Source organism: Salvelinus fontinalis, unplaced genomic scaffold, assembly GCF_029448725.1.
Source record: "Salvelinus fontinalis isolate EN_2023a unplaced genomic scaffold, ASM2944872v1 scaffold_0039, whole genome shotgun sequence".
Taxonomy (NCBI): domain Eukaryota; kingdom Metazoa; phylum Chordata; class Actinopteri; order Salmoniformes; family Salmonidae; genus Salvelinus; species Salvelinus fontinalis.
Window position 1 is genome coordinate 504,872 of NW_026600248.1, and position 23,114 is coordinate 527,985.

General features: G+C 47.1%; 1 protein-coding gene across 1 annotated transcript in view; it reads right to left on the reverse strand.

Moving 5' to 3' along the window:
* Positions 1-23,114, reverse strand: part of LOC129842412 (bifunctional heparan sulfate N-deacetylase/N-sulfotransferase 4-like) — a 102,692-nt gene that overhangs the window by 52,153 nt on the left and 27,425 nt on the right. The window contains exons 3-4 of the mRNA XM_055910964.1: positions 15,901-15,987; positions 11,862-12,401 (exon numbers count right to left, since the gene is read on the reverse strand). Of these exons, the coding sequence (XP_055766939.1) occupies positions 11,862-12,401; positions 15,901-15,987 (627 nt within the window). The remainder of the gene's footprint in view (positions 1-11,861; positions 12,402-15,900; positions 15,988-23,114) is intronic.

The window sequence follows — 23,114 nt, forward strand, 5'->3', positions numbered from 1 at the left end:
CTCTGTCTCTCCTCTCTCCATCTATCCCCCGTCTCTCTCTCTATCTCTCTTTCTCTGTCTCTCAGTCTGTCTCTCCTCTCTCCATCTATCCCCCGTCTCTCTCTCTATCTCTCTTTCTCTATCTCTCAGTCTGTCTCTCCTCTCTCCATCTATCCCCCGTCTCTCTCTCTATCTCTCTTTCTCTGTCTCTCAGTCTGTCTCTCCTCTCTCCATCTATCCCCGTCTCTCTCTCTATCTCTCTTTCTCTGTCTCTCAGTCTGTCTCTCCTCTCTCCATCTATCCCCCGTCTCTCTCTCTATCTCTCTGTCTCTGTCTCTCAGTCTGTCTCTCCTCTCTCCATCTATCCCCCGTCTCTCTCTCTATCTCTCTTTCTCTGTCTCTCAGTCTGTCTCTCCTCTCTCCATCTTTCCCCCGTCTCTCTCTCTATCTCTCTTGCTCTGTCTCTCAGTCTGTCTCTCCTCTCTCCATCTATCCCCCGTCTCTCTCTCTATCTCTCTTTCTCTGTCTCTCAGTCTGTCTCTCCTCTCTCCATCTATCCCCCGTCTCTCTCTCTATCTCTCTTTCTCTGTCTCTCAGTCTGTCTCTCCTCTCTCCATCTATCCCCCGTCTCTCTCTCTATCTCTCTTGCTCTGTCTCTCAGTCTGTCTCTCCTCTCTCCATCTATCCCCCGTCTCTCTCTCTATCTCTCTTGCTCTGTCTCTCAGTCTGTCTCTCCTCTCTCCATCTATCCCCCGTCTCTCTCTCTATCTCTCTTGCTCTGTCTCTCAGTCTGTCTCTCCTCTCTCCATCTATCCCCCGTCTCTCTCTCTATCTCTCTTTCTCTGTCTCTCAGTCTGTCTCTCCTCTCTCCATCTATCCCCCGTCTCTCTCTCTATCTCTCTTTCTCTGTCTCTCAGTCTGTCTCTCCTCTCTCCATCTATCCCCCGTCTCTCTCTCTATCTCTCTTTCTCTGTCTCTCAGTCTGTCTCTCCTCTCTCCATCTATCCCGTCTCTCTCTCTATCTCTCTTTCTCTGTCTCTCAGTCTGTCTCTCCTCTCTCCATCTATCCCCCGTCTCTCTCTCTATCTCTCTTTCTCTGTCTCTCAGTCTGTCTCTCCTCTCTCCATCTATCCCCCGTCTCTCTCTCTATCTCTCTTTCTCTGTCTCTCAGTCTGTCTCTCCTCTCTCCATCTATCCCCCGTCTCTCTCTCTATCTCTCTGTCTCTTTCTCCCAGTCTGTCTCTCCTCTCTCCATCTATCCCCCGTCTCTCTCTCTATCTCTCTTTCTCTGTCTCTCAGTCTGTCTCTCCTCTCTCCATCTATCCCCCGTCTCTCTCTCTATCTCTCTTTCTCTGTCTCTCAGTCTGTCTCTCCTCTCTCCATCTATCCCCCGTCTCTCTCTCTATCTCTCTTTCTCTGTCTCTCAGTCTGTCTCTCCTCTCTCCATCTATCCCCCGTCTCTCTCTCTATCTCTCTTTCTCTGTCTCTCAGTCTGTCTCTCCTCTCTCCATCTATCCCCCGTCTCTCTCTCTATCTCTCTTGCTCTGTCTCTCAGTCTGTCTCTCCTCTCTCCATCTATCCCCCGTCTCTCTCTCTATCTCTCTTTCTCTGTCTCTCAGTCTGTCTCTCCTCTCTCCATCTATCCCCCGTCTCTCTCTCTATCTCTCTTTCTCTGTCTCTCAGTCTGTCTCTCCTCTCTCCATCTATCCCCCGTCTCTCTCTCTATCTCTCTTTCTCTGTCTCTCAGTCTGTCTCTCCTCTCTCCATCTATCCCCCGTCTCTCTCTCTATCTCTCTTTCTCTGTCTCTCAGTCTGTCTCTCCTCTCTCCATCTATCCCCCGTCTCTCTCTCTATCTCTCTTTCTCTGTCTCTCAGTCTGTCTCTCCTCTCTCCATCTATCCCCCGTCTCTCTCTCTATCTCTCTTGCTCTGTCTCTCAGTCTGTCTCTCCTCTCTCCATCTATCCCCCGTCTCTCTCTCTATCTCTCTTTCTCTGTCTCTCAGTCTGTCTCTCCTCTCTCCATCTATCCCCCGTCTCTCTCTCTATCTCTCTTTCTCTGTCTCTCAGTCTGTCTCTCCTCTCTCCATCTATCCCCCGTCTCTCTCTCTATCTCTCTTTCTCTGTCTCTCAGTCTGTCTCTCCTCTCTCCATCTATCCCCCGTCTCTCTCTCTATCTCTCTTTCTCTGTCTCTCAGTCTGTCTCTCCTCTCTCCATCTATCCCCGTCTCTCTCTCTATCTCTCTTTCTCTGTCTCTCAGTCTGTCTCTCCTCTCTCCATCTATCCCCCGTCTCTCTCTCTATCTCTCTGTCTCTGTCTCTCAGTCTGTCTCTCCTCTCTCCATCTATCCCCCGTCTCTCTCTCTATCTCTCTTTCTCTGTCTCTCAGTCTGTCTCTCCTCTCTCCATCTATCCCCCGTCTCTCTCTCTATCTCTCTTTCTCTGTCTCTCAGTCTGTCTCTCCTCTCTCCATCTATCCCCCGTCTCTCTCTCTATCTCTCTTGCTCTGTCTCTCAGTCTGTCTCTCCTCTCTCCATCTATCCCCCGTCTCTCTCTCTATCTCTCTTTCTCTGTCTCTCAGTCTGTCTCTCCTCTCTCCATCTATCCCCCGTCTCTCTCTCTATCTCTCTTGCTCTGTCTCTCAGTCTGTCTCTCCTCTCTCCATCTATCCCCCGTCTCTCTCTCTATCTCTCTTTCTCTGTCTCTCAGTCTGTCTCTCCTCTCTCCATCTATCCCCCGTCTCTCTCTCTATCTCTCTTTCTCTGTCTCTCAGTCTGTCTCTCCTCTCTCCATCTATCCCCCGTCTCTCTCTCTATCTCTCTTTCTCTGTCTCTCAGTCTGTCTCTCCTCTCTCCATCTATCCCCGTCTCTCTCTCTATCTCTCTTTCTCTGTCTCTCAGTCTGTCTCTCCTCTCTCCATCTATCCCCCGTCTCTCTCTCTATCTCTCTTTCTCTGTCTCTCAGTCTGTCTCTCCTCTCTCCATCTATCCCCCGTCTCTCTCTCTATCTCTCTTTCTCTGTCTCTCAGTCTGTCTCTCCTCTCTCCATCTATCCCCGTCTCTCTCTCTATCTCTCTTTCTCTGTCTCTCAGTCTGTCTCTCCTCTCTCCATCTATCCCCGTCTCTCTCTCTATCTCTCTTTCTCTGTCTCTCAGTCTGTCTCTCCTCTCTCCATCTATCCCCCGTCTCTCTCTCTATCTCTCTTGCTCTGTCTCTCAGTCTGTCTCTCCTCTCTCCATCTATCCCCCGTCTCTCTCTCTATCTCTCTTTCTCTGTCTCTCAGTCTGTCTCTCCTCTCTCCATCTATCCCCCGTCTCTCTCTCTATCTCTCTTTCTCTGTCTCTCAGTCTGTCTCTCCTCTCTCCATCTATCCCCCGTCTCTCTCTCTATCTCTCTTGCTCTGTCTCTCAGTCTGTCTCTCCTCTCTCCATCTATCCCCCGTCTCTCTCTCTATCTCTCTTGCTCTGTCTCTCAGTCTGTCTCTCCTCTCTCCATCTATCCCCCGTCTCTCTCTCTATCTCTCTTGCTCTGTCTCTCAGTCTGTCTCTCCTCTCTCCATCTATCCCCCGTCTCTCTCTCTATCTCTCTTTCTCTGTCTCTCAGTCTGTCTCTCCTCTCTCCATCTATCCCCCGTCTCTCTCTCTATCTCTCTTTCTCTGTCTCTCAGTCTGTCTCTCCTCTCTCCATCTATCCCCCGTCTCTCTCTCTATCTCTCTTTCTCTGTCTCTCAGTCTGTCTCTCCTCTCTCCATCTATCCCCGTCTCTCTCTCTATCTCTCTTTCTCTGTCTCTCAGTCTGTCTCTCCTCTCTCCATCTATCCCCCGTCTCTCTCTCTATCTCTCTTTCTCTGTCTCTCAGTCTGTCTCTCCTCTCTCCATCTATCCCCCGTCTCTCTCTCTATCTCTCTTTCTCTGTCTCTCAGTCTGTCTCTCCTCTCTCCATCTATCCCCCGTCTCTCTCTCTATCTCTCTGTCTCTTTCTCCCAGTCTGTCTCTCCTCTCTCCATCTATCCCCCGTCTCTCTCTCTATCTCTCTTTCTCTGTCTCTCAGTCTGTCTCTCCTCTCTCCATCTATCCCCCGTCTCTCTCTCTATCTCTCTTTCTCTGTCTCTCAGTCTGTCTCTCCTCTCTCCATCTATCCCCCGTCTCTCTCTCTATCTCTCTTTCTCTGTCTCTCAGTCTGTCTCTCCTCTCTCCATCTATCCCCCGTCTCTCTCTCTATCTCTCTTTCTCTGTCTCTCAGTCTGTCTCTCCTCTCTCCATCTATCCCCCGTCTCTCTCTCTATCTCTCTTGCTCTGTCTCTCAGTCTGTCTCTCCTCTCTCCATCTATCCCCCGTCTCTCTCTCTATCTCTCTTTCTCTGTCTCTCAGTCTGTCTCTCCTCTCTCCATCTATCCCCCGTCTCTCTCTCTATCTCTCTTTCTCTGTCTCTCAGTCTGTCTCTCCTCTCTCCATCTATCCCCCGTCTCTCTCTCTATCTCTCTTGCTCTGTCTCTCAGTCTGTCTCTCCTCTCTCCATCTATCCCCCGTCTCTCTCTCTATCTCTCTTTCTCTGTCTCTCAGTCTGTCTCTCCTCTCTCCATCTATCCCCCGTCTCTCTCTCTATCTCTCTTTCTCTGTCTCTCAGTCTGTCTCTCCTCTCTCCATCTATCCCCCGTCTCTCTCTCTATCTCTCTTTCTCTGTCTCTCAGTCTGTCTCTCCTCTCTCCATCTATCCCCCGTCTCTCTCTCTATCTCTCTTGCTCTGTCTCTCAGTCTGTCTCTCCTCTCTCCATCTATCCCCCGTCTCTCTCTCTATCTCTCTTTCTCTGTCTCTCAGTCTGTCTCTCCTCTCTCCATCTATCCCCCGTCTCTCTCTCTATCTCTCTTTCTCTGTCTCTCAGTCTGTCTCTCCTCTCTCCATCTATCCCCCGTCTCTCTCTCTATCTCTCTTGCTCTGTCTCTCAGTCTGTCTCTCCTCTCTCCATCTATCCCCCGTCTCTCTCTCTATCTCTCTTGCTCTGTCTCTCAGTCTGTCTCTCCTCTCTCCATCTATCCCCCGTCTCTCTCTCTATCTCTCTTTCTCTGTCTCTCAGTCTGTCTCTCCTCTCTCCATCTATCCCCCGTCTCTCTCTCTATCTCTCTTTCTCTGTCTCTCAGTCTGTCTCTCCTCTCTCCATCTATCCCCCGTCTCTCTCTCTATCTCTCTTTCTCTGTCTCTCAGTCTGTCTCTCCTCTCTCCATCTATCCCCGTCTCTCTCTCTATCTCTCTTTCTCTGTCTCTCAGTCTGTCTCTCCTCTCTCCATCTATCCCCCGTCTCTCTCTCTATCTCTCTTTCTCTGTCTCTCAGTCTGTCTCTCCTCTCTCCATCTATCCCCCGTCTCTCTCTCTATCTCTCTTTCTCTGTCTCTCAGTCTGTCTCTCCTCTCTCCATCTATCCCCCGTCTCTCTCTCTATCTCTCTGTCTCTTTCTCCCAGTCTGTCTCTCCTCTCAATTCAATTCAATTCAAGGGGCTTTATTGGCATGGGAAACATGTGTTAACATTGCCAAAGCAAGTGAGGTAGGTAATATACAAAAGTCAAATAAACAATAAAAATGAACAGTAAACATTACACATACAGAAGTTTCAAAACAATAAAGACATTACAAATGTCATATTATATATATGCAGTGTTGTAACAATGTACAAATGGTTAAAGCACACAAGTTAAAATAAATAAACATAAATATGGGTTGTATTTACAATGGTGTTTGTTCTTCACTGGTTGCCCTTTTCTTGTGGCAACAGGTCACAAATCTTGCTGCTGTGATGGCACACTGTGGAATTTCACCCAGTAGATATGGGAGTTTATCAAAATTGGATTTGTTTTCGAATTCTTTGTGGATCTGTGTGATCTGAGGGAAATATGTCTCTCTAATATGGTCATACATTGGGCAGGAGGTTAGGAAGTGCAGCTCAGTTTCCACCTCATTTTGTGGGCAGTGTGCACATAGCCTGTCTTCTCTTGAGAGCCATGTCTGCCTACGGCGGCCTTTCTCAATAGCAAGGCTATGCTCACTGAGTCTGTACATAGTCAAAGCTTTCCTTAAGTTTGGGTCAGTCACAGTGGTCAGGTATTCTGCCACTGTGTACTCTCTGTTTAGGGCCAAATAGCATTCTAGTTTGCTCTGTTTGTTTGTTAATTCTTTCCAATGTGTCAAGTAATTATCTTTTTGTTTTCTCATGATTTGGTTGGGTCTAATTGTGCTGTTGTCCTGGGGCTCTGTGGGGTGTGTTTGTGTTTGTGAACAGAGCCCTAGGACCAGCTTGCTTAGGGGACTCTTCTCCAGGTTCATCTCTCTGTAGGTGATGGCTTTGTTATGGAAGGTTTGGGAATCGCTTCCTTTTAGGTGGTTGTAGAATTTAACGGCTCTTTTCTGGATTTTGATAATTAGTGGGTATCGGCCTAATTCTGCTCTGCATGCATTATTTGGTGTTCTACGTTGTACACGGAGGATATTTTTGCAGAATTCTGCATGCAGAGTCTCAATTTGGTGTTTGTCCCATTTTGTGAAATCTTGGTTGGTGAGCGGACCCCAGACCTCACAACCATAAAGGGCAATGGGCTCTATGACTGATTCAAGTATTTTTAGCCAGATCCTAATTGGTATGTTGAAATTTATGTTCCTTTTGATGGCATAGAAGGCCCTTCTTGCCTTGTCTCTCAGATCGTTCACAGCTTTGTGGAAGTTACCTGTGGTGCTGATGTTTAGGCCGAGGTATGTATAGTTTTTTGTTTGCTCTAGGGCAACGGTGTCTAGATGGAATTTGTGGTCCTGGTGACTGGACCTTTTTTGGAACACCATTATTTTGGTCTTACTGAGATTTACTGTCAGGGCCCAGGTCTGACAGAATCTGTGCAGAAGATCTAGGTGCTGCTGTAGGCCCTCCTTGGTTGGTGACAGAAGCACCAGATCATCAGCAAACAGTAGACATTTGACTTCGGATTCTAGTAGGGTGAGGCCGGGTGCTGCAGACTGTTCTAGTGCTCGCGCCAATTCGTTGATATATATGTTGAAGAGGGTGGGGCTTAAGCTGCATCCCTGTCTCACCCCACGACCCTGTGTGAAGAAATGTGTGTGTTTTTTGCCAATTTTAACCGCACACTTGTTGTTTGTGTACATGGATTTTATAATGTCGTATGTTTTACCCCCAACACCACTTTCCATCAATTTGTATAGCAGACCCTCATGCCAAATTGAGTCGAAGGCTTTTTTGAAATCAAAACCTCTCTCCATCTATCCCCCGTCTCTCTCTCTATCTCTCTTTCTCTGTCTCTCAGTCTGTCTCTCCTCTCTCCATCTATCCCCCGTCTCTCTCTCTATCTCTCTTTCTCTGTCTCTCAGTCTGTCTCACCTCTCTCCATCTATCCCCGTCTCTCTCTCTATCTCTCTTTCTCTGTCTCTCAGTCTGTCTCTCCTCTCTCCATCTATCCCCCGTCTCTCTCTCTATCTCTCTTTCTCTGTCTCTCTGTCTCTTTCTCTCAGTCTGTCTCTCCTCTCTCCATCTATCCCCGTCTCTCTCTCTATCTCTCTTTCTCTGTCTCTCTGTCTCTTTCTCTCAGTCTGTCTCTCCTTCTTTCTCCATCTGTCTCTCTCTTTCGGTATCTCTTTCAATCTCTACCCTTTCCCCATCTTCCTCCTTTTCTGTCCCTTCTCTCCCCCCTCTATCTCTCTCTACCTTCTCTCCCCCTGTCTGAGCTGTTGGGACGGCTAGTATAATCTCTCCTTCTCTCTCTGTGTCTGTCCCCCTCTCCTCACCTCCTCTCTCTCTCTCTCTCTCTCTCTCTCTCTCTCTCTCTCTCTCTCTCTCTCTCTCTCTCTCTCTCTCTCTCTCTCTCTCTCTGTGTCTGTCCCCCCCTCTCTCTCTCTCTCTCTCTCTCTCCCTCTCTCTCTTTCTCTCTCTCTCTGTGTGTCTGTCCCCCTCTCCCTCACCTCATTCTGTCTCTCTCTCCTCTCTCTCTCTCTCTCTCTCTCTCTCTCTCTCTCTCTCTCTCTCTCTCTCTCTCTCTCTCTCTGTGTCTGTCCCCCCTCCCTCACCTCCTTCTCTCCCTCTCTCTCTCTCTCTCTCTCTCCTCTCTCTCTCTCTCCAAGGTCCTAGATGTTCAGGTCATCTTTCTGATGCATTATAGGAAAGATGTCAAACACTGACAGGTAGTGACATTCTAATCTACAGAGCTAAGCAAACACACACACACACACACACACACACACACACACACACACACACACACACACACACACACACACACACACACACACACACACACACACACACACACACACACACACACACACACACACACACACACACACACACACACACACACACCTTTCTCCCCAGAGTGCAGGCTGTGTGGTGTCAGCGTTGCTGCAGTGAGCAGAAGGTCCTGGTCTCAGACACACTGCAGAGCAACACACCTCTCCCCCCCCCCCCCCCGTTTCCTCCTACCTTAACATCCTTGGTGTTCATGGACCCCCCCCCGTTTCCTCCTACCTTAACATCCTTGGTGTTCATGGAGCCCCCCCCCCCCCCGTTTCCTCCTACCTTAACATCCTTGGTGTTCATGGAGCCCCCCCCCCCCCCCCCCCCCGTTTCCTCCTACCTTAACATCCTTGGTGTTCAAGGAGCCCCCCCCCCCGTTTCCTCCTACCTTAACATCCTTGGTGTTCATGGAGCCCCCCCCCACACCGTTTCCTCCTACCTTAACATCCTTGGTGTTCATGGAGCCCCCCCCGTTTCCTCCTACCTTAACATCCTTGGTGTTCATGGAGCTCCCCCCGTTTCCTCCTACCTTAACATCCTTGGTGTTCATGGAGCCCCCCCCGTTTCCTCCTACCTTAACATCCTTGGTGTTCATGGAGGCCCCCCCCCCCCCACCGTTTCCTCCTACCTTAACATCCTTGGTGATCATGGAGCCCCCCCCCCCCCGTTTCCTCCTACCTTAACTTCCTTGGTGTTCATGGAGCCCCCCCCCCCCGTTTCCTCCTACCTTAACATCCTTGGTGTTCATGGAGACCCCCCCCCCCCCCCGTTTCCTCCTACCTTAACATCCTTGGTGTTCATGGAGCCCCCCCCCCCCCCCGTTTCCTCCTACCTTAACATCCTTGGTGTTCATGGAGACCCCCCCCCCCCCCCGTTTCCTCCTACCTTAACATCCTTGGTGTTCATGGAGCCCCCCCCCCCCCCGTTTCCTCCTACCTTAACATCCTTGGTGTTCATGGAGACCCCCCCCCCCGTTTCCTCCTACCTTAACATCCTTGGTGTTCATGGAGCCCCCCCCCCCCCCGTTTCCTCCTACCTTAACATCCTTGGTGTTCATGGAGCCCCCCCCCCCCCCCGTTTCCTCCTACCTTAACATCCTTGGTGTTCATGGAGCCCCCCCCCCCCCCCGTTTCCTCCTACCTTAACATCCTTGGTGTTCATGGAGACCCCCCCCCACCGTTTCCTCCTACCTTAACATCCTAGGTGTTCATGGAGCCCCCCCCCCCCCCGTTTCCTCCTACCTTAACTTCCTTGGTGTTCATGGAGCCCCCCACCCCCCGTTTCCTCCTACCTTAACATCCTTGGTGTTCATGGAGACCTCCCCCCCACCCCCCCCCGTTTCCTCCTACCTTAACATCATTGGTGTTCATGGAGCCCCCCCCCCCCCCGTTTCCTCCAACCTTAACATCCTTGGTGTTCATGGAGCCCCCCCCCCCGTTTCCTCCTACCTTAACATCCTAGGTGTTCATGGAGCCCCCCCCCCCCTGTTTCCTCCTACCTTAACATCCTTGGTGTTCATGGAGCCCCCCCGTTTCCTCCTACCTTAACATCCTTGGTGTTCATGGAGCCCCCCCCCCCCCCCCCGTTTCCTCCTACCTTAACATCCTTGGTGTTCATGGAGCCCCCCCCCCCCCGTTTCCTCCTACCTTAACATCCTTGGTGATCATGGACCCCCCCCCCCCCATTTCCTCCTACCTTAACATCCTTGGTGTTCATGGACCCCCCCCCCCCGTTTCCTCCTACCTTAACATCCTTGGTGTTCATGGAGCCCCCCCTTCCCCCCGTTTCCTCCTACCTTAACATCCTTGGCGTTCATGGACCCCCCCCCCCCCCCACCGTTTCCTCCTACCTTAACATCCTTGGTGTTCATGGAGCCCCCCCCACCGTTTCCTCCTACCTTAACATCCTTGGTGTTCATGGAGCCCCCCCCCCCCGTTTCCTCCTACCTTAACATCCTTGGTGTTCATGGAGCCCCCCCCCCCCGTTTCCTCCTACCTTAACATCCTTGGTTTTCATGGAGCCCCCCCCCCCACCGTTTTCCTCCTACCTTAACATCCTTGGTGTTCATGGAGCCCCCCCCCCCCCCGTTTCCTCCTACCTTAACATCCTTGGTGTTCATGGAGACCCCTCCCCCCCCCCGTTTCCTCCTACCTTAACATCCTTGGTGTTCATGGAGCCCCCCCCCCCCCATTTCCTCCTACCTTAACATCCTTGGTGTTCATGGAGCCCCCCCCCCCCGTTTCCTCCTACCTTAACATCCTTGGTGTTCATGGAGCCCCCCCCCCCCCGTTTCCTCCTACCTTAACATCCTTGGTGTTCATGGAGCCCCCCCCCCCCCCCCCCCCGTTTCCTCCTACCTTAACATCCTTGGTGTTCATGGAGCCCCCCCCCCCCCCGTTTCCTCCTACCTTAACATCCTTGGTGTTCATGGAGCCCCCCCCCCCCGTTTCCTCCTACCTTAACATCCTTGGTGTTCATGGAGCCCCCCCCCCCCCCGTTTCCTCCTACCTTAACATCCTTGGTGTTCATGGAGCCCCCCCCCCCCGTTTCCTCCTACCTTAACATCCTTGGTGTTCATGGAGCCCCCCCCCCCCCGTTTCCTCCTACCTTAACATCCTTGGTGTTCATGGAGCCCCCCCCCCCCCCCCCCGTTTCCTCCTACCTTAACATCCTTGGTGTTCATGGAGCCCCCCCCCGTTTCCTCCTACCTCAACATCCATGGTGTTCATGGGGCCCCCCCGTTTCCTCCTACCTTAACATCCTTGGTGATCATGGAGCCCCCACCGTTTCCTCCTACCTTAACATCCTTGGTGTTCATGGACCCCCCCCCCCCCCCCCGTTTCCTCCTACCTTAACATCCTCGGTGTTCATGGTGCCCCCCCCCCCCCCCCCGTTTCCTCCTACCTTAACATCCTTAGTGTTCATGGACCCCCCCCCCCCCCCGTTTCCTCCTACCTTAACATCCTCGGTGTTCATGGAGCCCCCCCCCCCCCCCCCCGTTTCCTCCTACCTTAACATCCTTGGTGTTCATGGAGCCCCCCCCCGTTTCCTCCTACCTCAACATCCATGGTGTTCATGGGGCCCCCCCGTTTCCTCCTACCTTAACATCCTTGGTGATCATGGAGCCCCCACCGTTTCCTCCTACCTTAACATCCTTGGTGTTCATGGACCCCCCCCCCCCCCCCCGTTTCCTCCTACCTTAACATCCTTAGTGTTCATGGAGCCCCCCCCCCCCCCCCCCCGTTTCCTCCTACCTTAACATCCTTGGTGTTCATGGATCCCCCCCCCTGTTTCCTCCTACCTTAACATCCCTGGTGTTCATGGAGCCCCCCCCCCCCCGTTTCCTCCTACCTTAACATCCCTGGTGTTCATGGAGCCCCCCCCCCCGTTTCCTCCTACCTTAACATCCTTGGTGTTCATGGAGCCCCCCCCCCCCACCGTTTCCTCCTACCTTAACATCCTTGGTGTTCATGGAGCCCCCCCCACCGTTTCCTCCTACCTTAACATCCTTGGTGTTCATGGAGCCCCCCCCCCCCGTTTCCTCCTACCTTAACATCCTTGGTGTTCATGGAGCCCCCCCCCCGCCACCGTTTCCTTCTACCTTAACATCCTTGGTGTTCATGCGTGTTCCTTCCTTCCCAACAAAGATGTCGTCGATATCCACCAGGATGTGACGCTCCAACCCCAACGACAACTTCCCGTCTGTGAGGTAAGTGATAGCGTCCACCAATAGGAGCCTGTGTAGCCAGTATCCCAGGCCGTGTCCGAAGACGACCCTCTGAACCCCGTCAAACAGCCCCACATCCAGCACCACCGTAGCCTGTAGGCCCCGACTGAAACCAGGGACTGGATTATCTCCGCTGCCCACTCCGGGGCCTCCCTCCCTGGGCCGTGCCTGGACAACAGCCTGGTAGGAGGAGTGGTTGGAGGTGAATGTGGTCCAGTCGTCACCGGGGAGAGGTCCACGGTCCGTATCAGCCCGCGTCAGGTGGAGGAGGGGCGAACGTGACATCACAGAGGCGTCTCGGAGCGCCTGATTGGTCCGTAGCAGCAGGGGTAGACCCCGGAGATTCAGCAGGGGCGGAGAGTTCTGATTGGCTCTGTGGAAGGTGATGATTCCGACTCGGTAACGGAGACAGTACTGGGGGACAACAAGGGACAAAATTTGGCAAGCGTCAGCTGACAACCAGATGAACATTAGCGAACGTTAGTTGACAACCAGACGAACGTTAGCGAACATTAGTTGACACCAGACGAACATTAGCGAACGTTAGTTGACAACAAGATGATACAATCCATTTTGTATTTTGTGTCCAATGTTAGTGAACGTTCATGGCTAACGTTAGCTAACAGTTTGAGAAGGTAACGTTAGCTAACAGTTTGAGAAGGTAACGTTAGCTAACAGTTTGAGAAGGTAACGTTAGCTAACAGTTTGAGAAGGTAACGTTAGCTAACAGTTTGAGAAGGTAACGTTAGCTAACAGGTTGAGAAGGTAACGTTAGCTAACAGTTTGAGAAGGTAACGTTAGCTAACAGGTTGAGAAGGTAACGTTAGCTAACAGTTTGAGAAGGTAACGTTAGCTAACAGTTTGAGAAGGTAACGTTAGCTAACAGTTTGAGAAGGTAACGTTAGCTAACAGTTTGAGAAGGTAACGTTAGCTAACAGGTTGAGAAGGTAACGTTAGCTAACAGGTTGAGAAGGTAACGTTAGCTAACAGGTTGAGAAGGTAACGTTAGCTAACAGGTTGAGAAGGTAACGTACGGCAAACGTAAGTGAGTGTCAATACACAACAACAAAAAGTAATCCGTACAAAAAATGAGCTTCGCCACGACATTTTGGAATTCTCGTTGAACTAGTTCCTCCTGACCCTCTTACTAAGTCCTCTCCACCTTCCACTTCCTTTTCTCTTGAAAAGTGTCCCGCAGATGCAGAGATGTGTGGACGTTCGCTATTAAAACCTTTTTTGTTCCAAGCCGACTTGGTGGAAAGTGTAAATGAGGCAGGTCAGAAGAGAGGTGGGTCACGTCACTGTAGAAGGACCAACGTGTGAATGAGGCAGGTCAGAAGAGAAGTGGGTCACGTCACTGTAGAAGGACCAACGTGTGAATGAGGCAGGTCAGAAGAGAAGTGGGTCACGTCACTGTAGAAGGACCAACGTGTGAATGAGGCAGGTCAGAAGAGAGGTGGGTCACGTCACTGTAGAAGGACCAACGTGTGAATGAGGCAGGTCAGAAGAGAGGTGGGTCACTGTAGAAGGACCAACGTGTGAATGAGGCAGGTCAGAAGAGAAGTGGGTCACGTCACTGTAGAAGGACCAACGTGTGAATGAGGCAGGTCAGAAGAGAACTGGGTCACGTCACTGTAGAAGGACCAACGTGTGAATGAGGCAGGTCAGAAGAGAAGTGGGTCACGTCACTGTAGAAGGACCAACGTGTGAATGAGGCAGGTCAGAAGAGAGGTGGGTCACGTCACTGTAGAAGGACCAACGTGTGAATGAGGCAGGTCAGAAGAGAACTGGGTCACGTCACTGTAGAAGGACCAATGTGTGACGTTTATAGAAGCGTATACAATGTGGAGTTAAATGAAAGAGAAGAGTTTAGATTATGGGGAAATTAAGGCATAGATATGTTTGTCAACCATTTTCCCATCCTAAAAAATTTGGAAAAAGCAAAGTCTTTGATTTCTGGTCACACAGATGGAAAACGAGTCTCAGAAAACAACAGCTCTTAGAAATCCTTCAAAACATAACGTTTTTGAAGTAAAGGCCCCTACCAACTAATATCAATATTTATATTTAGTTTTAATGAAATTATTTGCCTTCTGTAAGTATAAAATATTGCCGAGTGTCTCTGTTATTCTGTTACCGTAAACCCTCTTTTAGATATTTAATAATTTAATTTCTCTCCCTCGTGAGGGAGGATAAGGAAAGTTCACAGAAGTAACAACTGAAGGTAGACCTACCAAATGAGTTAGGGTTTTAACTAATTACAATTTTGCTTTATCAATTACTAATAAACACACTTGATAAACACACGTCATAGCTGACACCCAGTTGTGATTTATCTGAATTTGGAGCAGAAATTGAAGGTTTTCGGCAAAACGTGGTCACATAACACACCGACGGAGATTTTACTGTCATTCTGTTACCAAACTTCACAACTGCACTCTTCCTCAACTAAATGTGTTTTCGTCAAATGTTCATCGGCTAATTGTTAAAACTTCTGAAAGTAAAGTTACGTTTTGTTCAACTTTGCAAACAATTGTTTTACCATTTAAAGTGACAAAGTGAGTCTCAGCGTTACTCCGTTTCTGTGAAATTGAAAAGTAGTTGTCTGTTCCAGGAGTCAGTGTGTCTGTACCTGGTGTAACAGCTGTCTGTTCCAGTCAGTGTGTCTGTACCTGGTGTAACAGCTGTCTGTTCCAGGAGTCAGTGTGTCTGTACCTGGTGTAACAGCTGTCTGTTCCAGGAGTCAGTGTGTCTGTACCTGGTGTAACAGCTGTCTGTTCCAGTCAGTGTGTCTGTACCTGGTGTAACAGCTGTCTGTTCCAGTCAGTGTGTCTGTACCTGGTGTAACAGCTGTCTGTTACAGGAGTCAGTGTGTCTGTACCTGGTGTAGCAGCTGTCTGTTCCAGAAGTCACTGTGTCTGTACCTGGTGTAACAGCTGTCTGTTCCAGGAGTCAGTGTGTCTGTACCTGGTGTAACAGCTGTCTGTTCCAGGAGTCAGTGTGTCTATACCTGGTGTAACAGCTGTCTGTTCCAGGAGTCAGTGTGTCTGTACCTGGTGTAACAGCTGTCTGTTACAGGAGTCAGTGTGTCTGTACCTGGTGTAACAGCTGTCTGTTTCAGGAGTCAGTGTGTCTGTACCTGGTGTAACAGCTGTCTGTTCCAGTTGACAGTGTGTCTGTACCTGGTGTAACATCTGTCTGTTCCAGGAGTCAGTGTGTCTGTACCTGGTGTAACAGCTGTCTGTTCCAGGAGTCAGTGTGTCTGTACCTGGTGTAACAGCTGTCTGTTACAGGAGTCAGTGTGTCTGTACCTGGTGTAACAGCTGTCTGTTCCAGGAGTCAGCGTGTCTGTACCTGGTGTAGTAGCTGTCTGTTCCAGGAGTCAGTGTGTCTGTACCTGGTGTAACAGCTGTCTGTTCCAGGAGTCGCTGTGTCTGTACCTGGTGTAACAGCTGTCTGTTCCAGGAGTCAGTGTGTCTGTACCTGGTGTAACAGCTGTCTGTTCCAGGAGTCAGTGTGTCTGTACCTGGTGTAACAGCTGTCTGTTCCAGGAGTCAGTGTGTCTGTACCTGGTGTAACAGCTGTCTGTTCCAGGAGTCAGTGTGTCTGTACCTGGTGTAACAGCTGTCTGTTCCAGGAGTCAGTGTGTCTGTACCTGGTGTAACAGCTGTCTGTTCCAGGAGTCAGTGTGTCTGTACCTGGTGTAACAGCTGTCTGTTCCAGTAGTCAGTGTGTCTGTACCTGGTGTAACAGCTGTCTGTTCCAGGAGTCAGTGTGTCTGTACCTGGTGTAACAGCTGTCTGTTCCAGGAGTCAGTGTGTCTGTACCTGGTGTAACAGCTGTCTGTTCAAGGAGTCAGTGTGTCTGTACCTGGTGTAACAGCTGTCTGTTCCAGGAGTCAGTGTGTCTGTACCTGGTGTAACAGCTGTCTGTTCAAGGAGTCGGTGTGGGCGTACTTCAACAGACTCTCGTAGATGACCAGGCTGTAGCGACCACGCCCCTTTTGAAAAAAGACAACAACGTTAAACAGCTTGTAACACTTCTGTTGTGACGTAACCACGGCAACGTGCGGTTAGTTTCTGTTTTGGGGGTAGAATGCTGTCTCCATAACAACAATAATACAATATTAACCTTGTCAGTGAGGGGAGACAGGTCTCCTTCCCCATAACAACAATAATACAATATTAACCTTGTCAGTGAGGGGAGACAGGTCTCCTTCCCCATAACAACAATAATAATACAATATTAACCTTGTCAGTGAGGGGAGACAGGTCTCCTTCCCCATAACAACAATAATAATACAATATTAACCTTGTCAGTGAGGAGAGACAGGTCTCCTTCCCCATAACAACAATAATAATACAATATTAACCTTGTCAGTGAGGAGAGACAGGTCTCCTTCCCCATAACAACAATAATACAATATTAACCTTGTCAGTGAGGAGAGACAGGTCTCCTTCCCCATAACAACAATAATAATACAATATTAACCTTGTCAGTGAGGGGAGACAGGTCTCCTTCCCCATAACAACAATAATAATACAATATTAACCTTGTCAGTGAGGGGAGACAGGTCTCCTTCCCCATAACAACAATAATACAATATTAACCTTGTCAGTGAGGGGAGACAGGTCTCCTTCCCCATAACAACAATAATACAATATTAACCTTGTCAGTGAGGGGAGACAGGTCTCCTTCCCCATAACAACAATAATACAATATTAACCTTGTCAGTGAGGGGAGACAGGTCTCCCTCCCCATAACAACAATAATAATACAATATTAACCTTGTCAGTGAGGGGAGACAGGTCTCCTTCCCCATAACAACAATAATAATACAATATTAACCTTGTCAGTGAGGAGAGACAGGTCTCCTTCCCCATAACAACAATAATAATACAATATTAACCTTGTCAGTGAGGAGAGACAGGTCTCCTTCCCCATAACAACAATAATAATTCAATATTAACCTTGTCAGTGAGGGGAGACAGGTCTCCTTCCCCATAACAACAATAATAATACAATATTAACCTTGTCAGTGAGGGGAGACAGGTCTCCTTCCCCATAACAACAATAATACAATATTAACCTTGTCAGTGAGGGGAGACAGGTCTCCTTCCCCATAACAACAATAATACAATATTAACCTTGTCAGTGAGGGGAGACAGGTCTCCTTCCCCATAACAACAATAATAATACAATATTAACCTTGTCAGTGAGGAGAGACAGGTCTCCTTCCCCATAACAACAACAATAATACAATATTAACCTTGTCAGTGAGGGGAGACAGGTCTCCTTCCCCATAACAACAATAATACAATATTAACCTTGTCAGTGAGGGGAGACAGGTCTCCTTCCCATAACAACAATAATAATACAATATTAACCTTGTCAGTGAGGGGAGACAGGTCTCCTTCCCCATAACAATAATAATACAATATTAACCTTGTCAGTGAGGGGAGACAGGTCTCCTTCCCCATAACAACAATAATAATACAATATTAACCTTGTCAGTGAGGGGAGACAGGTCTCCTTCCCCATAACAACAATAATACAATATTAACCTTGTCAGTGAGGGGAGACAGGTCTCCTTCCCCATAACAACAATAATAATACAATATTAACCTTGTCAGTGAGGGGAGACAGGTCTCCTTCCCCATAACAACAATAATACAATATTAACCTTGTCAGTGAGGGGAGACAGGTCTCCCTCCCCATAACAACAATAATAATACAATATTAACCTTGTCAGTGAGGGGAGACAGGTCTCCTTCCCCATAACAACAATAATAATACAATATTAACCTTGTCAGTGAGGAGAGACAGGTCTCCTTCCCCATAACAACAATAATAATACAATATTAACCTTGTCAGTGAGGAGAGACAGGTCTCCTTCCCCATAACAACAATAATAATTCAATATTAACCTTGTCAGTGAGGGGAGACAGGTCTCCTTCCCCATAACAACAATAATAATACAATATTAACCTTGTCAGTGAGGGGAGACAGGTCTCCTTCCCCATAACAACAATAATACAATATTAACCTTGTCAGTGAGGGGAGACAGGTCTCCTTCCCCATAACAACAATAATACAATATTAACCTTGTCAGTGAGGGGAGACAGGTCTCCTTCCCCATAACAACAATAATAATACAATATTAACCTTGTCAGTGAGGAGAGACAGGTCTCCTTCCCCATAACAACAACAATAATACAATATTAACCTTGTCAGTGAGGGGAGACAGGTCTCCTTCCCCATAACAACAATAATACAATATTAACCTTGTCAGTGAGGGGAGACAGGTCTCCTTCCCATAACAACAATAATAATACAATATTAACCTTGTCAGTGAGGGGAGACAGGTCTCCTTCCCCATAACAATAATAATACAATATTAACCTTGTCAGTGAGGGGAGACAGGTCTCCTTCCCCATAACAACAATAATAATACAATATTAACCTTGTCAGTGAGGAGAGACAGGTCTCCTTCCCCATAACAACAATAATACAATATTAACCTTGTCAGTGAGGGGAGACAGGTCTCCTTCCCCATAACAACAATAATAATACAATATTAACCTTGTCAGTGAGGGGAGACAGGTCTCCTTCCCCATAACAACAATAATAATACAATATTAACCTTGTCAGTGAGGAGAGACAGGTCTCCTTCCCCATAACAACAATAATAATACAATATTAACCTTGTCAGTGAGGAGAGACAGGTCTCCTTCCCCATAACAATAATAATACAATATTAACCTTGTCAGTGAGGGGAGACAGGTCTCCTTCCCCATAACAATAATAATACAATATTAACCTTGTCAGTGAGGGGAGACAGGTCTCCTTCCCCATAACAACAATAATACAATATTAACCTTGTCAGTGAGGAGAGACAGGTCTCCTTCCCCATAACAACAATAATAATACAATATTAACCTTGTCAGTGAGGAGAGACAGGTCTCCTTCCCCACAACAACAATAATACAATATTAACCTTGTCAGTGAGGAGAGACAGGTCTCCTTCCCCATAACAACAATAATACAATATTAACCTTGTCAGTGAGGAGAGACAGGTCTCCTTCCCCACAACAACAACAATAATACAATATTAACCTTGTCAGTGAGGGGAGACAGGTCTCCTTCCCCATAACAACAATAATACAATATTAACCTTGTCAGTAAGGGGAGACAGGTCTCCTTCCCCATAACAACAATAATAATACAATATTAACCTTGTCAGTGAGGAGAGACAGGTCTCCTTCCCCATAACAACAATAATACAATATTAACCTTGTCAGTGAGGAGAGACAGGTCTCCTTCCCCATAACAACAATAATAATACAATATTAACCTTGTCAGTGAGGAGAGACAGGTCTCCTTCCCCATAACAACAATAATAATACAATATTAACCTTGTCAGTGAGGGGAGACAGGTCTCCTTCCCCATAACAACAATAATAATACAATATTAACCTTGTCAGTGAGGAGAGACAGGTCTCCTTCCCCATAACAATAATAATACAATATTAACCTTGTCAGTGAGGAGAGACAGGTCTCCTTCCCCATAACAACAATAATACAATATTAACCTTGTCAGTGAGGAGAGACAGGTCTCCTTCCCCATAACAACAATAATAATACAATATTAACCTTGTCAGTGAGGAGAGACAGGTCTCCTTCCCCATAACAATAATAATACAATATTAACCTTGTCAGTGAGGAGAGACAGGTCTCCTTCCCCATAACAATAATAATACAATATTAACCTTGTCAGTGAGGAGAGACAGGTCTCCTTCCCCATAACAACAATAATAATACAATATTAACCTTGTCAGTGAGGAGAGACAGGTCTCCTTCCCCATAACAACAATAATAATTCAATATTAACCTTGTCAGTGAGGGGAGACAGGTCTCCTTCCCCATAACAACAATAATAATACAATATTAACCTTGTCAGTGAGGGGAGACAGGTCTCCTTCCCCATAACAACAATAATACAATATTAACCTTGTCAGTGAGGGGAGACAGGTCTCCTTCCCCATAACAACAATAATACAATATTAACCTTGTCAGTGAGGGGAGACAGGTCTCCTTCCCCATAACAACAATAATAATACAATATTAACCTTGTCAGTGAGGAGAGACAGGTCTCCTTCCCCATAACAACAACAATAATACAATATTAACCTTGTCAGTGAGGGGAGACAGGTCTCCTTCCCCATAACAACAATAATACAATATTAACCTTGTCAGTGAGGGGAGACAGGTCTCCTTCCCATAACAACAATAATAATACAATATTAACCTTGTCAGTGAGGGGAGACAGGTCTCCTTCCCCATAACAATAATAATACAATATTAACCTTGTCAGTGAGGGGAGACAGGTCTCCTTCCCCATAACAACAATAATAATACAATATTAACCTTGTCAGTGAGGAGAGACAGGTCTCCTTCCCCATAACAACAATAATACAATATTAACCTTGTCAGTGAGGGGAGACAGGTCTCCTTCCCCATAACAACAATAATAATACAATATTAACCTTGTCAGTGAGGGGAGACAGGTCTCCTTCCCCATAACAACAATAATAATACAATATTAACCTTGTCAGTGAGGAGAGACAGGTCTCCTTCCCCATAACAACAATAATAATACAATATTAACCTTGTCAGTGAGGAGAGACAGGTCTCCTTCCCCATAACAATAATAATACAATATTAACCTTGTCAGTGAGGGGAGACAGGTCTCCTTCCCCATAACAATAATAATACAATATTAACCTTGTCAGTGAGGGGAGACAGGTCTCCTTCCCCATAACAACAATAATACAATATTAACCTTGTCAGTGAGGAGAGACAGGTCTCCTTCCCCATAACAACAATAATAATACAATATTAACCTTGTCAGTGAGGAGAGACAGGTCTCCTTCCCCACAACAACAATAATACAATATTAACCTTGTCAGTGAGGAGAGACAGGTCTCCTTCCCCATAACAACAATAATACAATATTAACCTTGTCAGTGAGGAGAGACAGGTCTCCTTCCCCACAACAACAACAATAATACAATATTAACCTTGTCAGTGAGGGGAGACAGGTCTCCTTCCCCATAACAACAATAATACAATATTAACCTTGTCAGTAAGGGGAGACAGGTCTCCTTCCCCATAACAACAATAATAATACAATATTAACCTTGTCAGTGAGGAGAGACAGGTCTCCTTCCCCACAACAACAATAATACAATATTAACCTTGTCAGTGAGGAGAGACAGGTCTCCTTCCCCATAACAACAATAATACAATATTAACCTTGTCAGTGAGGAGAGACAGGTCTCCTTCCCCACAACAACAACAATAATACAATATTAACCTTGTCAGTGAGGGGAGACAGGTCTCCTTCCCCATAACAACAATAATACAATATTAACCTTGTCAGTAAGGGGAGACAGGTCTCCTTCCCCATAACAACAATAATAATACAATATTAACCTTGTCAGTGAGGAGAGACAGGTCTCCTTCCCCATAACAACAATAATACAATATTAACCTTGTCAGTGAGGAGAGACAGGTCTCCTTCCCCATAACAACAATAATAATACAATATTAACCTTGTCAGTGAGGAGAGACAGGTCTCCTTCCCCATAACAACAATAATAATACAATATTAACCTTGTCAGTGAGGGGAGACAGGTCTCCTTCCCCATAACAACAATAATAATACAATATTAACCTTGTCAGTGAGGAGAGACAGGTCTCCTTCCCCATAACAATAATAATACAATATTAACCTTGTCAGTGAGGAGAGACAGGTCTCCTTCCCCATAACAACAATAATACAATATTAACCTTGTCAGTGAGGAGAGACAGGTCTCCTTCCCCATAACAACAATAATAATACAATATTAACCTTGTCAGTGAGGAGAGACAGGTCTCCTTCCCCATAACAATAATAATACAATATTAACCTTGTCAGTGAGGAGAGACAGGTCTCCTTCCCCATAACAATAATAATACAATATTAACCTTGTCAGTGAGGAGAGACAGGTCTCCTTCCCCATAACAACAATAATACAATATTAACCTTGTCAGTGAGGAGAGACAGGTCTCCTTCCCCATAACAATAATAATACAATATTAACCTTGTCAGTGAGGGGAGACAGGTCTCCTTCCCCATAACAACAATAATAATACAATATTAACCTTGTCAGTGAGGGGAGACAGGTCTCCTTCCCCATAACAACAATAATACAATATTAACCTTGTCAGTGAGGGGAGACAGGTCTTCTTCCCCATAACAACAATAATAATACAATATTAACCTTGTCAGTGAGGAGAGACAGGTCTCCCTTCCCCATAACAACAACAATACAATATTAACCTTGTCAGTGAGGGGAGACAGGTCTCCTTCCCCATAACAACAATAATAATACAATATTAACCTTGTCAGTGAGGAGAGACAGGTCTCCTTCCCCACAACAACAATAATACAATATTAACCTTGTCAGTGAGGGGAGACAGGTCTCCTTCCCCATAACAACAATAATACAATATTAACCTTGTCAGTGAGGAGAGACAGGTCTCCTTCCCCATAACAACAACAATACAATATTAACCTTGTCAGTGAGGGGAGACAGGTCTCCTTCCCCATAACAACAACAATAATACAATATTAACCTTGTCAGTGAGGAGAGACAGGTCTCCTTCCCCATAACAACAACAATAATACAATATTAACCTTGTCAGTGAGGGGAGACAGGTCTCCTTCCCCATAACAACAATAATACAATATTAACCTTGTCAGTGAGGAGAGACAGGTCTCCTTCCCCATAACAATAATAATACAATATTAACCTTGTCAGTGAGGGGAGACAGGTCTCCTTCCCCATAACAATAATAATACAATATTAACCTTGTCAGTGAGGAGAGACAGGTCTCCTTCCCCATAACAATAATAATACAATATTAACCTTGTCAGTGAGGGGAGACAGGTCTCCTTCCCCATAACAATAATAATACAATATTAACCTTGTCAGTGAGGAGAGACAGGTCTCCTTCCCCATAACAACAATAATAATACAATATTAACCTTGTCAGTGAGGGGAGACAGGTCTCCTTCCCCAT